The sequence below is a fragment of the Scyliorhinus torazame genome, chromosome 3, assembly GCF_047496885.1.
Source record: "Scyliorhinus torazame isolate Kashiwa2021f chromosome 3, sScyTor2.1, whole genome shotgun sequence".
Classification (NCBI taxonomy): Eukaryota; Metazoa; Chordata; class Chondrichthyes; order Carcharhiniformes; family Scyliorhinidae; genus Scyliorhinus; species Scyliorhinus torazame.
The window spans coordinates 264,096,882-264,112,151 of NC_092709.1; the positions used below are offsets into that span (position 1 = coordinate 264,096,882).

General features: G+C 48.1%; 1 protein-coding gene across 1 annotated transcript in view; it reads right to left on the bottom strand.

The window, feature by feature from the left end:
- The window catches only part of LOC140409092 (talin-1), a 359,042-nt gene that overhangs the window by 177,895 nt on the left and 165,877 nt on the right, over positions 1–15,270 (bottom strand). Inside the window, exons 3-4 of the mRNA XM_072497200.1 lie at positions 10,489–10,646; positions 199–296 (exon numbers count right to left, since the gene is read on the bottom strand). Coding sequence (XP_072353301.1) covers positions 199–296; positions 10,489–10,618 — 228 coding nt within the window. The 5' untranslated portion in view covers positions 10,619–10,646. The remainder of the gene's footprint in view (positions 1–198; positions 297–10,488; positions 10,647–15,270) is intronic.

A 15,270-nucleotide genomic window follows, 5' to 3' on the forward strand; every position in this document is an offset into this window, starting at 1 on the left:
TTACAAAATGGGATACTTCCAAAGTGATTGAGACGAAGCAGCAAAAAGGAGCCAGATGAAAAAGATTACATCAAGTAAAAAAATTACAACTTTTGTTAATCATGTAGGAATCTAAAATTAAGCAGTTGACTTACAGTACATCAAAAGAAAGAAAATGGATAACAGGATATTATAAAAACAGCAAAACAGTAAACTTACCCCATTCCTCAACATGTAGTAGTCCAAGGCTTTGCCAGAATCCAACCAGATCCCTTTCTTTGGGTCCTCATCAGACAGAAATAAGCCATAATCATTGGCTGCGAGACAAAGAAAAATTATATTTCACAAAAAATTTCCATGACCTCTGCCATCTAGAAGGACAAGAGCATCAGATACATGGGAACATCAGCACCTGCAAGTTCCCCTCCAAACTACACACCATCATCATAACTTGGAACTATGTCACTGTTCCTTCACTGTCATTGGGTCAAAATCCTGGAACTCCCTCCCTAACAGCACTGTAGGTGTACCTACACTGCATGGACTGGAGTGCTTCAAAGAGGTGGCTCACCACCACCTTCTCAAGTGCGATGAAGGATAGGCAGGAAAGATTGGCCTAGCCAGCAACAGCCACATAGAATCATAGAATCCCTACAGTGCAGAAGGAAGCTATTCAGCCCATCGAGTCCACACCAACCCTCCGAAAGAGCAGCCTACCTAGGCCCGCTCCCCTGCCCTATCACCGTAACCCCACCTAATCTTTGGATCCTAAGAAACAATATAGTATGACCAATCCACCTAACCTACACATTCTTGGACTGTGGGAGGAATTCAGCACACCTGGAGGAAACCCATCCCATGAATAAAATGGGAACTTAATTTTCTCAACTCTAGGCTTATCAACTACCTTGCACCAAGTACAGGTCATAACAGCATTATGGTTATCTTACCGGATAGGCAAACCAAAGGTCAAGACTAATAATTTGGAGAAATAAATTCAAAACCCACCATGCGGTTCATGAATTTGACTGCAGTCAACTTAATAAATCTGGAATAAATAGAATCATAGAATAAAATCTACAGTGGGGAAGGAGGTCATTCGGCCCATCGAGCCTGCATCAGCCCTTGGAAAGAGCACCGTACTTAAGTCCACACCTCCACCCTATCCCCGTAACCCAGTAGCCAACCTAACCTTTTGGGCACTAAGGGGCAATTTAGCAGTAGGGGGAACATGAAGCCAATGGATTGTTGTAAAAATCCAGCTGTTGAATACTGATGCAAAGCTGTTAGCTAAGGTGCTGGCAACCCGTTTGGAGGGGTGCCTGCCGGGGGTAATTTCTGAGGATCAGACGGGTTTTGTTAAGGGCCGGTAGTTGTCAGGCAACATTAGGAGACGTCTAAATGTGGTGCTGTTGTGGGTCTATTCAGAGGTAATCATCTCCATGGACACGGAAAAAGCATTTGACTGGATGGAGTGGGGGAACCTTTGAGGTATTGGACAGTTTGGCTTTGGCCCTAAATTTGTTTTGTGAGTTAGGCTTTTGTACAAGACAGAAATAAGCCATAATCATTGGCTGCAAGCATCCATACCAATGCAGGGAGTTCAGGGTATTTTCGGTTATATAGGGGTACTGGGCAGGGCTGCCCTCTTTCCCCATTACTGTTTGCTTTGGCGATTGAGCCATTGGCCATTGCACTTAGGTTGTTGCCTGCGTGGGCGGGTGTAGAGAGGAGAGATAGGGAGTATAGGGTTTTCCTGTATGCGGCCGATTTATTGCTGTATGTCATGGACCTCTCTCTAATGTAGGGAAGAAAATGAAGGTGCTTCGAAAGTTTGGTTCCTCCTCAGAATATAGATTGAATGTGGGCAAGAGTGAGGTTTTTCGGTGAACCCTCCAGGGAAGGGAACTGATCTGGAGAGGCTACCGTTTTGGCTGGCCAGGACTAGTTTTAGGTATCTGGGAACACGGGTGGCTCATGACTGGGTCTCGTTACATAAGTTGAACCTGGCCTGTCTGGTAGCGGGGTGAAGGTGAACTTGAAGAGTTGGGATGCCCTCCCGCTGTCATTGGCCGGAAGGGTTCAGACAGTTAAGATGAACATTCTTCCACGGTTCTTGTTTGTGTTTCAATGTCTCCCAGTCTTTCTTCCTAATTCTTTCTTTAGTAGGGTCAACAGGTTCATTTCGACTTTTGTTTGGACGGATAAGACCCCCCCAGTGTTGAAGGGCTTTCTTGCAGAGGGATAGGCAGTTGGGGGGGGGGGGGGGGGGTGTGTGGCATTACCTACTTTGATGGATTATTAGTAGACGTCAATCATTGAGAAAGTGCAGGGGTGGTTTAAGGATCCAGGATCGGTATCGGGGTGGATGGAGGAGGCTTCTTGTGTAGGTTCAAACTGGAGGACACTTGTTACTGCTCCTCTTCTGTTCTCTTCGGCCAGGTTCACTTCGAGCCCAGTGGTAACAGCCTTTGAGGATATGGAATCAATTCAGACAGCACTTTAAATTAGGATCTATGTTACTATTGGCGCTGATCTGTGAGAATCATCGGCTTATACCAGTTGGAATGGATTCATCAAATAAGATCTGTGAGAGGGAAGGATGTGAGAGGTTTAGAGATTTGTATGTGGAGGATAGGTTTGCTGGGCTGGAGGAGATGTTTTAACTCCAGAGAGGAATGTTTTTGGTATTTGCAGGTGCAGAACTTTGCATGCAAGGAACTTTCTTCGTTTCCTCGATTGCCAGCACCTTCGCTTATGGATAGGGTGCTGTTCCTTGACGAGTTAGGGGAAGGGAGGGTATCAGATATATATGGGCAGATTATGGCCATGGAGAAGACTTCACTGGAGGAAGTAAATGGAAATGGGAGGAAGAATTGGGTTTAATTTTGGACAGAGGGGGTAGGGAGCGAGGTTCTGCACAGCATCAATTTTACCTTCTAATGTGCAAGGCTGAGTTTGATACAGTTTAAAGTGGTGCATAGGGTGCACTTGACCAAGGCATGTATGGGTGGGTTACTTCCGGGTGTCGAGGACAGATGTTGCCCGAGGGAGTGGCGAACCACTCGCCGATGTTTTTGTCTTGCCCTAAGCTGGTTAAGTTCTGGGTCTTTTTCTTCGAAACAATGTTGGAGATTTTGAGAGTTAGAGTGGAGCTGTGCCCAATGGTGGCGATCTTTGGAGTGTCGGATTTGCTGGAGCTGCAGGAGGGGTTGATGTCTTGGCCTTCGCCTCTCTAATAGCCCAGAGGAGAGTCTTGCTCGAATGGAGGGCATTGGCGACGCCTGAGGCGTCAGCATGGTTGGGGGATTTGTCGGAATTCCTGCAATTGGAAAAGATAAAAGTATGCCATAAATGGATCGCAGGAGGGTTTTACTCGATGTAGCTGCCGTTCACTACCTTCTTTAAGAAGCTCGTTGTCGTCAGCAACTGGGGTGGGGGATTCTTACCAAATATGGGATAGGTGGGGCTGGGTGAACGTAGAACATACAGATGGAGGTCAGTCAGCCCATCGAGTCTGCACCGATCCACTTAAGCACTATCCTCGTAACCCAATAACCCCTCCTAGCCTTTTTGGTCACTGAGGGCAATTTATCATGGCCAATCCACCTAACCTGCTCGTCTTTGGACTGTGGGAGGAAACCGGAGGACCCCTGAGGAAACCCACGCAGACACGGGGAGAACGTGCAGACTCAGCAGTGACCCAGACAGTGACCCAGCAGGGAATCGAACCTGGGACCCTGGCGCTGTGAAGCCAATGTGCTAACCCCCAAGGGTTGTGGGGGTATTATTATAAAAATTGTATAAATTTGTTTAACTATTTTGTATGTTATAATTGAACGTTTTTGGAATTAAAATATATATTTTTAAAAGTTAAAGAGAAAGGATGTGGCAGGGATTTGGTTCATTCAACTATAATAATGTAAGATAAATGGAGAGTAAATGGCACAGGCTTTAAACACCAAGCCAGGTATTTATTAAATCTCTCTTTGTACAACTTGCTGATAGCCAATATGGAATAAAAACAGAAAATGCGGTATAAATTCAGCAAGTCTGGCAGCATCTGTGGAGAAAAGTTTGACTCGAAACGTTAACTCGGTTTCTCTCTCTCCACAGATGCTGCCAGACCTGCTGGGTTTATTCAGCGTGTTCGGTTTTTATTGCAGATTTCCAGCATAGCATAATGCACTATCAATTACGACGAGACGAGAGTAGAGTGTAATCGAGGCTTTATTACGCAGAGATGTGTCGCCTTCCGCAGCTGCTGCCGAAATGGCTGCAGCTCGGAGAGCCCACACATTTATACTCCACCTACTGGGCGGAGCCAGAAAGCAGGGATCTACCCCCGTACCTGTAGTACAGGGGCCTTACCGTAATACCCCTAGTATGCAGTATATACAATACAACAGTGGTGACTACCACATTCACCCCGTTTAAAAAAAAAAAAAAAGAGTCCAGCGAGGGTGGTAGAAAACTATTTACATTCAGGTGTTTAACATTTTAAGGAAAAGTTTACAAGTTCAGACGATCGAGCGCTTTGATCCGTCGTTGCGAGCGCCGCAGACTCAGTGGCGATTTCGGCGTCGGTTCGGTTGTCGGTGACTCCGGGAGCTAGTCGACCTCATCTTCATCCCCGGGTGGGACCAAAGGGAGGACGGATTGTCCTGGAGCAGGGGCTGTGGTGGGGTGCGCTGGGGGTAGGGAGGGTGGTGCCGGGGCGGGGCGGGGGGGGACACCCAGTTGGTGCCAGGTTCCTGAAGGAGACTGTGTCTTGGCGACCGTCGGGGTACGCTACGTAGGCGTACTGCAGGTTCGCGTGAAGTAGCTGTACCCTCTCAACCAACGGGTCCACCTTGTGTAGCCGCACGTGCTTGTGGAGGAGGACGGGTTCTGGAGCTGCCAAGAGCAAAACCCCAGAGGTGGACTTCCTGGGGAAGGCAAAGAGATGTTCATGGGGAGGTTCGTTAGTCGCAGTGCAAAGGAGCGACCGAATGGAGTGAAGGGCGTCGGGGAGGACCTCCTTCCAGCGGGAGGCCAGATGATTTCTGGACTGTAGGGCCAGCTGGACGGCCTTCCAGACAGTCCCATTCTCCCGCTCCACCTGCCCGTTTCCCCGGGGTTGCAGCTGGTCATCCTGCTCAAGGCAATGCCCCTATTGAGCAGGTACTGGCGCAGCTCATCGCTCATAAATGAAGATCCCAGGTCGCTGTGGACGTAGGCGGGGAAACCGAACAGAGCGAAGATGGTGTTGAGGGCTTTGATGAAGGTGGCAGACGCCATAACGGGGCATGGGACGGCGAAGGGGAATCTGGAATATTCGTCGACCACATTAAGAAAGTAAGTGTTTCTGTCGGTGAAGGGGAGGGGCCCGTTGAAGTCCACGCTGAGGCGTTCAAAGGGGCAGGGGGCCTTCACCAGGTACACTCGGTCTGGCCGGTAGAAGTGCGGTTTACACTCCGCGCAGACCTGGCAGTCTCTGGTGATAGCCCTGACTTCCTCGAGGAGTAGGGCAGATTGCAGGCCTTTATGAAGTGATAAAAGCGGGTGATCCCTGGGTGACAGAGATCGTCGTGCAGGATCCGGAGTCGGTCAACTTATGCACTGGCACAAGTACCTCGGGATAGGGCATCGGGGGGCTTGTTGAGCTTGCCGGGGCGTGACAAAATCTCGTAATTGTAGTTGGAGAGCTCGATCCTCCACCGCAAGATCTTATCATTTTTGATCTTACCCCGTTGTGTGTTCATAGAATCATAGAAGTTTACAGCATGGAAACAGGCCCTTCGGCCCAACCAGTCCATGCCGCCCAGTTTTTAACCATTAAGCTAGTCCCAGTTGCCCGCACTTGGCCCATAACCCTCTATACCCATCTTACCCATGTAACTATCTAAATGTTTTTTAAAAGACACAATTGTACCCGCCTCTACTACTACCTCTGGCAGCACATTCCAGACACTCACTACTCTCTGAGTGAAGAAATTGCCCCTCTGGGCCCTTCTGAATCTCTCCCCTCGCACCTTAAACCTATGCATTCTAGTTTTAGACTCCCCTACCTTTGGGAAAAGATGTTGACTATCTACCTTATCTATGCCCCTCATTGTTTTATAGACCTCTATAAGATCACCCCTAAGCCTCCTACGCTCCAGGGAAAAATGTCCCAGTCTATCCAGCCTCTCCTTATAACTCAAACCATCAAGTCCCAGTAACATCCTAGTAAATCTTTTCTGCACTCTTTCTAGTTTAACAATATCCTTTCTATAATAGGGTGACAAGAACTGCACACAGTATTCCAAGTGTGGCCGTACCAATGTCTTGTACAACTTCAACAAGATGTCCCAACTCCTGTATTCAATGTTCTGACCAATGAAACCAAGCATGCCGAATGCCTTCTTCACCACCCTGTCCACCTGCGACTCCACCTTCAAGGAGCTATGAACCTGTACTCCTAGATCTCTTTGTTCTATAACTCTCCCCAACGCCATACCATTAACTGAGTAGGTCCTGGCCTGATTCGATCTGCCAAAATGCATCACCTCACATTTATCTAAATTAAACTCCATCTGCCATTCGTCGGCCCACTGGCCTAATTGATCAAGATCCCGTTGCAATCCTAGATAACCTTCTTCACTATCCACTGTGCCACCAATCTTGGTGTCATCTGCAAACTTACTAACCATGCCTCCTAAATTCTCATCCAAATCATTAATATAAATCACAAATAACAGTGGACCCAGCACCGATCCCTGAGGCACACCACTGGTCACAGGCCTCCAGTTTGAAAAACAACCCTCTACAACCACCCTCTGTCTTCTGTCGTCCAGCCAATTTTGAATCCAATTGGCAACCTCACCCTGGATCCCGTGAGCTTTAACCTTCTGCAACAACCTACCATGTGGTACCTTGTCAAAGGCTTTGCTAAAGTCCATGTAGACAACGTCTACTGCACTGCCCTCATCTACCTTCTTGGTCACCCCCTCAAAAAACTCAATCAAATTTGTGAGACATGATTTTCCACGCACAAAGCCATGCTGACTGCCCCAAATCAGTTCTTGCCTCTCTAAATGCTTGTAGATCCTGTCTCTCAGAATACCTTCTAGCAACTTACCTACTACAGATGTTAGGCTCACCGGTCTGTAGTTCCTCGGCTTTTCCCTGCTGCCCTTCTTAAACAAGGGCACAACATTCGCTACTCTCCAATCTTCAGGCACCTCACCTGTGACTGCCGATGATTCAAATATCTCTGTTAGGGGACCCGCAATTTCCTCCCTAGCCTCCCACAACATCCTGGGATACATTTCATCAGGTCCCGGGGATTTATCTACCTTGATGCGCTTTAAGACTTCCAGCACCTCCTCCTCTGTAATATGCACACTTCTCAAGACATCACTATTTATTTCCCTTAGTTTCCTAACATCCATGCCTTTCTCCACCGTGAATACCGATGAGAAATATTCATTCAGGATCTCACCCAACTCTTGTGGCTCTGCACATAGATGTCCTTGTTGATCCTTAAGAGGCTCTACTCTGTCCCTAGTTACTCTTTTTCCCTTTATGTATCTGTAGAAGCTCTTTGGATTCTCCTTTGCATTATTTGACAAAGCAATTTCATGTCCCCTTTTTGCCCTCCTGATTTCCCTCTTAACTCTATTTCGACAATCTCTATACTCTTCAAGGGATCCACTTGATCCCAGTTGTTTATGTACGTCATATGCCTCCTTCTTCTTTTTGACCAGAGTCCCAATATCTCGAGTCATCCAGGGTTCCCTACTTCTACCAGCCTTGCCCTTCACTCTAAAGGGAATGTGCTTACCCTGAACCCTGGTTAACACATTTTTAAAAGCCTCCCATTTACCAGCCGTCCCTTTGCCTGCCAACAGTCTCCCCCAATCTACCTCTGAAAGTTCCTGTCTGATACCATCAAAATTGGCCTTGCCCCAATTAAGAATTTTAACTCTTGGGCCAGACCTATCATTCTCCATAGCTATCTTAAAACTAATGGAGTTATGGTCACTTGTCCCAAAGTGATCCCTCACTAGCATTTCTGTCACTTGTCCTTCCTTATTTCCCAAGATGAGGTCAAGTTTTGCCCCCTCTCTAGTCGGCCCATCCACATACTGAATGAGAAATTCCTCCTGAATACACAACAAATTTCCCTCCATCCAAGCCCCTAATGCTATGGCTGTCCCAGTCAATGTTGGGAAAGTTAAAGTCCCCTACTATTACCACCCTATTTTTCTTGCAGCTATCTGTAATCTCCTTACATATTTGCTCCTCAATTTCCCGCTGACTATTTGGGGGCCTGTAGTACAGTTCTATCAAGGTGATCTCTCCCTTCTTATTGTGTGTTGTTGAACATGAAGGCAACTGACCGTTGGTCAGTGAGGAGAGTGAATCTCCTGCCGGCCAGGAAATGCCTCCAATGCCGCACAGCTTCAACGATAGCTTGGGCCTCCTATTCGGCGGAGTGCCGAATTTCGGAGGCATGGAGGGTGCAGGAAAAGAATGCCATGGGCCTCCCTGCCTCGTTAAGGGTGGCAGCTCGAGCGACATCTGATGCATCGCTCTCGACTTGGAAGGGGAGCGTCTCGTCGACCGTGTGCATCGCGGCCTTGGTGATGTCAGCCTTGATACGGTTTAAGGCCTGGTGAGCCTCGGCCATCAGGGGGAAAACTGTGAAGTGAATGAGTGGGCGGGCCTTGTCCGCATGGTTAGGGACCCACTGGGCGTAGTACAAGAAGCAGCCCAGGCAAAGTTGGAGGGCCTTGGGGCAGTGGGGAAGGGGGAGTTCCATGAGGGGGCGCATGCGATCGGGGTCAGGCCTTAGCACTCCGTTCTGGACCACATAGCCGAGGATGGCTAATTGGTTCGTGCTGAACACGCATTTCTCCTCGTTGTGTGTTAGGTTGAGGAGTTTAGGGGTGTGGAGGAATCTGGGAAGGTTAGCGTCGTGGTCCTGCTAGTCGTGGCCGCAGATGGTGACGTCATCCAGGTACGGGAAGGTGGCCCGCAGTCCGTACCGGTGAACCATTTGGTCCATCTCCCGTTAGTGACGCCAAAGGGACCCCTAAGGAAGTGGTAAAGGCAGCTGTCCGCTTCAAACGCAGTGTATGGGCGGTCCGCCTTGCGACTGCGGAGCTGGTGGTAGGCAGATTTCAGGTCCACTGTGTTGAAAACCCGGTACTGTGCAATCTGATTGACCATATCAGATATGCATGGGAGTGGGTACGCGTCGAGCTGCGTGTACCGATTGATAGTCTGACTGTAGTCAACGACCATCCTGTTTTTCTCCCCAGTTTTCACAATTACCACTTGGGCTCTCCAGGGGCTGTTACTGGCCTAGATAATACCTTTCCGTAGCAGCCGCTGGACCTCAGACCTGATGGAGGTCCTGTCCTGGGCGCTGTACCGTCTGCTCCTGGTGGCGACGGGTTTGCAACAGAGAAGGCGGGTCGACCTTAAGGGTTGTGAGATTGCAGACAGTAGGGGCCTGCCAAATTTCAGGGTTAGGCTCTGGAGGTTGCAGGCCGAGTAGCAAGGCAGCGCAGAGGTCGGGGAGGACGTAGAGCCGGAAGCCGCTGAACTCTACGCCCTGGATGGTGAGGGCGGCGGTGCAGTACCCCCAGATCGCCACGGAGTGGGATCCGGAGGCCAGGGAGATTTTCTGGTTAATGGGGTGTACCGTGAGGGACCAGCGCCTCCCGTATCGGGGTGGATGATGCTCTCAGTGCTCCCGGAATCCAGAAGGCAGGATATTTTGTGCTCGTCGACTTTCACTGTCATCGACGCGGTCGCGAGGTTGTGGGGTCGGGACTGGTCGATCGTGATGGAGGCGAGACGCGGCTGGGCGGCGGCAGTTGCAGGCGATGAGCCGCCCGATGAGGTGGCTGACGAGCAGGGGTCCTGATGCGGGGAAGATGGCAGCACCCACGGGCCACACGTGTCCTGAGGCAGGCAAGATGGTGGTGCCCACGGGCCGCACGTGTTGTGAGATCAAAATGGCGGCGCCCACGGGCCGCACGTGGTCTGAGGCGAGGAAGATGGCGGCGCCCATGGGTCGCACGTGGGGGGTGCAGGGACAATAGCAGCGATCGAGCGGGCCTGGCACACAACAGCGAAATGCGGTATATACAATACAACAGTGGTAGCTACCACACAGCATCCATAATATTTTGCTTTAATTGGTTGATACCCATTGCAGTACGCACATATTTCTTGCACGGTCATTTTGTCAGAAACACGTGGTTGCTTAAACAAGTAATACAATGCAATTCTAGTTTCCCCCACGTTTCCTCCCTCTAAGGTACTCTAATACCTTCCCCTAATTTTAATGACGACCACTTTGCGCAATGCTGTCACACGACTGCCATTACAAGACTACCAGATGTTAAGTCATGTTAAGTTTTGAAGAAATTTATGATGAAGAGTTGATCTCAGCAGCGTTTTTGAGTGCACTGGAAAGTGGCATGAACTGTCCAACAATGGGTGGGGTGGGGGTGGAGTTCTGTGACTTACGCTGTCCCATCTGTGCTTCAGGAACCCGATCACGGATCATTCGACATGCATCATACACCATTGTGGAGGGTTCAAACTGCATCGTTTTGATGGCATTCCCAACAGCAATCTTCAATGATAAGACAACCATTGTGTCTTCTTTCACTACACAAGCTCAACTGTGGAGAAAAAAAAATCAAAGTTTAAACAGTTCCAACAGCGGTTATGCTCTTTTGCCCACAGAATACAACATTTATCAGTAAAGAGCACGATTTTCTCAAGAGATAGATGTTTAGATCAGTGCACTGGGAAAAATAGAATGTTTTCTAAAGGGGCTTAGTATTTTGTTTTATATAGAAGTAAATAATCCGCTTAACCTAAACAATGTATATAAATGCGTACCCATGGGCAGCACGGTGGCACAGTGGTTAGCACTGCTGCCTCACAGCCCCGGGGTCCCAGGTTCTACCCCGGTTCTGGGTCATTGTCAGTGTGGAGTTTGCACATTCTCCCCGTGTCTGCGTGGATTTCGCCCCCACAACTCAAAAATGATGTGCAGGCTAGGTGGATTGGCCACGCTAAATTGTTCCTTAATTGGAAAAAATGAATTGGGTACTCTAAATTCATTTTTCTTTCTCAAATAAAAATAAATGCCTACCCATAATAATATATAGTAAAGTACTATAAGTGGTAATGTATCCCATCAGGCCATTTTAAAACACTCACAACATTCTCAAAGCACAGAACTCACAGCATTCTCAAAGCACAGAACACAGGAGCTGAATATATTTCCCTTCAGAACATTGAAATGTCGTCTCCCTCCTCAGGTTGGAGAATTTTCAGTTACTGTTCATCGTCCTGTCACAGCACAGGGCTTTGTTTATGAATTCCTCCCCTACTTTAAAATTATTCGTTTCAAATGTTTATGATGAACAACTTGGATTAAGCATTTGCAGCATAGTAATTTGCAAACCACCCAGCAATTCACAAAAGTGCATTAAAAAAACAAACAAGCCAGCATCTTCCCGGAGCAGGAGGACAAATGTGAACAGTGCCAGAGGGGCCCAGGCAACCACACCAACATGTTTTGGGCTTGCCCCAAACTTGCAGAGTTCTGGGCGGCCTTCTCCGAGGCAATGTCCAAGGTTGTGGGGGTGAGGGTGAAGCCATGCCCAATAGTGGCAATCTTCGGGGTATCGGAGCAGCCAGGGTTACACATGGGGAAGGGGACCAACGCCCTGGCTTTCGTTTCCCTAATCGCACGTCGGAGAATCCTGCTCAGCTGGCGATCAGCAGCACTACCCACAGCTGCAAACTGGCTAGTCGACCTTTCGGAATTTCTCCACCTGGAGAAGATAAAATACGCCATCCGAGGGTTGGAGAATGCTTTCTTACTGCATGGAGGCATTTTGTCGGTCTTCCAAAACCCGTTTGAGGCCAACAACAGCTAGTAGTGGGGGAACTGGAAGGATTAGAGAGGGGGTAAAAACAAAAGACAAGGAGCAACATCAGGGACCACAACCCGGGGGGGAGGGAAAGGGGGTAGAGCGTCTGGGACGGACAATGAGGGGCAACACGGGGGGAGGGGGGAAACCCACCCACCCCACTCATCCACAAATATAACAGCACGACTGAAGCCGACAAAGGGGAAGGGGGGGGGGGAGGGGGTGGAGCACACCCCTGGTATCAACCAGGGAGGATAGCAAGGGGGGGGGGGTGGGCGAGGGAGACGGGGAGGGGTGCAGGGGAGGGGAGGAAGGACACGCCAAACTGGACGGGTGCAATCTGTAAATAAAGTAAAGTAAGATAAAAGTATTTTTTGCGTTACACTGTACAAGAAATAAACACGAACATAATGTTGAAAATGCCAATAAAGATATTTTTTTTAAACAAACACTGATGTGCTAAACGTTGTCAAAGATTGTGGACCAGCTGACCCACACTGCTGCTAACAGAAATAGTCTCTTACATTATTTGCTGTCCCTCAACAAAGTTACTTACTTTGAAACAAAATAGCCACAAGACAATTCTTGTTAAAGCAGTTACACACGCACAATGTTATCCATTCACTGTGAAGTGAAATGATCACATCAAAAAAAAAATTGCAGATGGCAGTTGCAAAAAAATGTCTGTGAAAACAATTGTTTCAAACAGGAACATGTGCTCTACCACTATCCCTTCAAGTCATCTGTACCATTAGTGGTAGTAAAGGAATGTCTATTTGAGGATCAAGCTATTTATTTTTATCCAAACTGCTTTTGTGGTTACAACATTAGACACAAATAATCTCAGCCAAACGGGAAAGGTTACTATGATCGAAAATTTCTATCTTGCAGAACACAATATACAGAATGATATTTAAGTTATTTAATATCAAATGGCATTTAGTATTCTGAACAGTTGCCATAGCTTCTATTGTTCACAGTACCTAAACAGTAGTTCAGTGAATAAAAATACTGGAAGATTACGGAGTGGGGTGGGGGGGGTATTTTATTTTCTGGTAACCATGATTATAGATTATGGAATGATTGATTAGCTGCATACTATACAGATGGGAGATTGCAAATATGCCTTCAATTGTCCCTCCAGATGGATCCTCTTGTTTACAGCTGCACACAAACCACTTCCTGTTCACGTTTCATATTTTCAACACACTCAGTACAGCAATTAGAGAGAGCAGCAGCAGAGTGGAGACGATGAGGCCCAAGCGTGACAAGGAATCAGTACTAACTTAGGAATTTGGTGGAAGTGAGAATTTAGTGCATGGCGGGGGGGGGGGGGGGGGGGGGGGGGGGGGGGGTTATATTTTCTCAGCCTCCAGTAGCTCGTGAATGTTTGGAGACATCAATTAGGTGAGCAGGTAGATGGTGCGTTTGAAGATTCTCCCTCTAAGCAACATTGAGTTGCAAGAGCAAGATTTGCACCGCACAAGTGCCAGACAGGTGTCGACATCTCCCTTGGCATTACCCATTGCTGAATCTCCCACTATTAACATCCTTGGGGTATCAAGACCCAGAAACTAAAGTGGATCAGCAATATAAATACTGTGTCTACAAGAGCAGGTCAGAGGCTGGGAATTCTGTAGAGAATAACTCACTCCTGACTCTCCAAAGCCTGTACCATCATCAAAGCACAAGTCAGGTATTCATCACACCAAGATGCTCGACACCATCCAGGGCACAGCAATGCACTTGATTGGCACCCTATTCACCAGCTTCAATATTCACTTTGTCCACCACCAATGCACCATGACAACTGCACTCCAGTAACTCGCCAAGGCTCCTTAGACAGCAACTTCCAAACCCACCACCTTCCACGTGGAATGAAAACATCATCACCTGTAGGTTCCCCCGCAAGTCACTCACCATCTTGACTTGGAAATATATTGCCATTCCTTCACTATTGCTCGACAAATTCTTGGAACTTCCCTCCCCAGTAGCACCGTGGGCGTACCTACAACACCACCTCATTAGCTCATCACCATCTTCTCAAGGTAATTAGGGAGGAGCAATAAATGCTGGCCTCCCCAACAGCACCCACATTCCATGAAAGAAATAAAATAAAAATGGGACAGTAGTTTAACTGGTATTGTGGCGATCTAAGCACGGCATTAAATTTACAGCTTAGCTAGTTAAACTACTTAATATAACTACAAATAACCATTGGGTTATTTCTAAATTTGAAACCTAATTAGTTTAGTAAAACACAATAAAGACGGCAGGGCAGGTGATGCTTTGCAATAATACCATGTGGGAGCTGGAGCACAATAGTGTGATCCACAGCAATCACACCTGCAGTTAAGTGTCTGCCGCTTAAAAGCCTTCAGTTCAAAGTCAAAGTCAATGAGCTAGAGTCAGTGCTTCAGACATTGCAATGCATTAGGGAGGGGAAAAATTACCTGGACATTGCCTCCTGGAGGCAGTCACATCCCACAGACAGAGTCCTTCCAATTTGGTCTGTGGTCAGGGACAGGAGGGAGGTAAGAGGATCCAGATGGTAGCAATGGGCGAACTTCAACCCCTGCAATTGTCCAACTAGTTTGAGGTTCTTCTAGCTGGTGTGGCTGAGAGCAGGGGCTGCAGGGTGCATGACAAAACGGACCACGTATTTGCTGTCGCCGCTGTAATTCACGCTGGCGATAAAAGCCCTTGGGCGATGATTCTTAGGGGGTCAGTAGAGTGGCAGGGATTGTGAGGGGGAGTAGGGAACACCAGGTGTCACTGTGTGCAGATGACCCACTGCTGATCGTATCGAATCTTAGGGTGTTACCCCATTTAGGGTTTTCAAGGACAGGCAAAGGTATTTGGGGATTCAGGGGATGGGGAGTGGGTGACGATGCACAAATGGAACCTAACAAAGTTGGTGGAGGAGGGTCCAAATGATAAAAATGAACCTTCTGCCAAGGTTCTTGATTGTATTCCAAACCCTCCCAAGTCTTCATTCCGAAGGCCTTTTCCCAGAAACTGGATGCAGCAATTTCGGGAGTTTACATGGGAGGGGAAGGATCCTAGGTAAAGAGGGCCCTGCTACAGAGGCAAAAAATGGGGTTGGTGTTACCAAATCTGTTGCACTACGATTGGACAGCAAATGCAGAGAAGGTGAGGCAGAGGGGGGTTAGGATAGAGGAAGAGTCCTGAAGGGGGTTGAGACGGAGGGCATGGTGATGGCGGCACTTCCACTAGCATCGAGGTACACAGCGAGACCAGTGGTACAGTCCACGATTAGGGTGTGGAACCAGTTGAGGAGACACTTTAGGATGGAGGGGATATCGGTTCTAACACCGCTGTGGGGGAACTACGGATT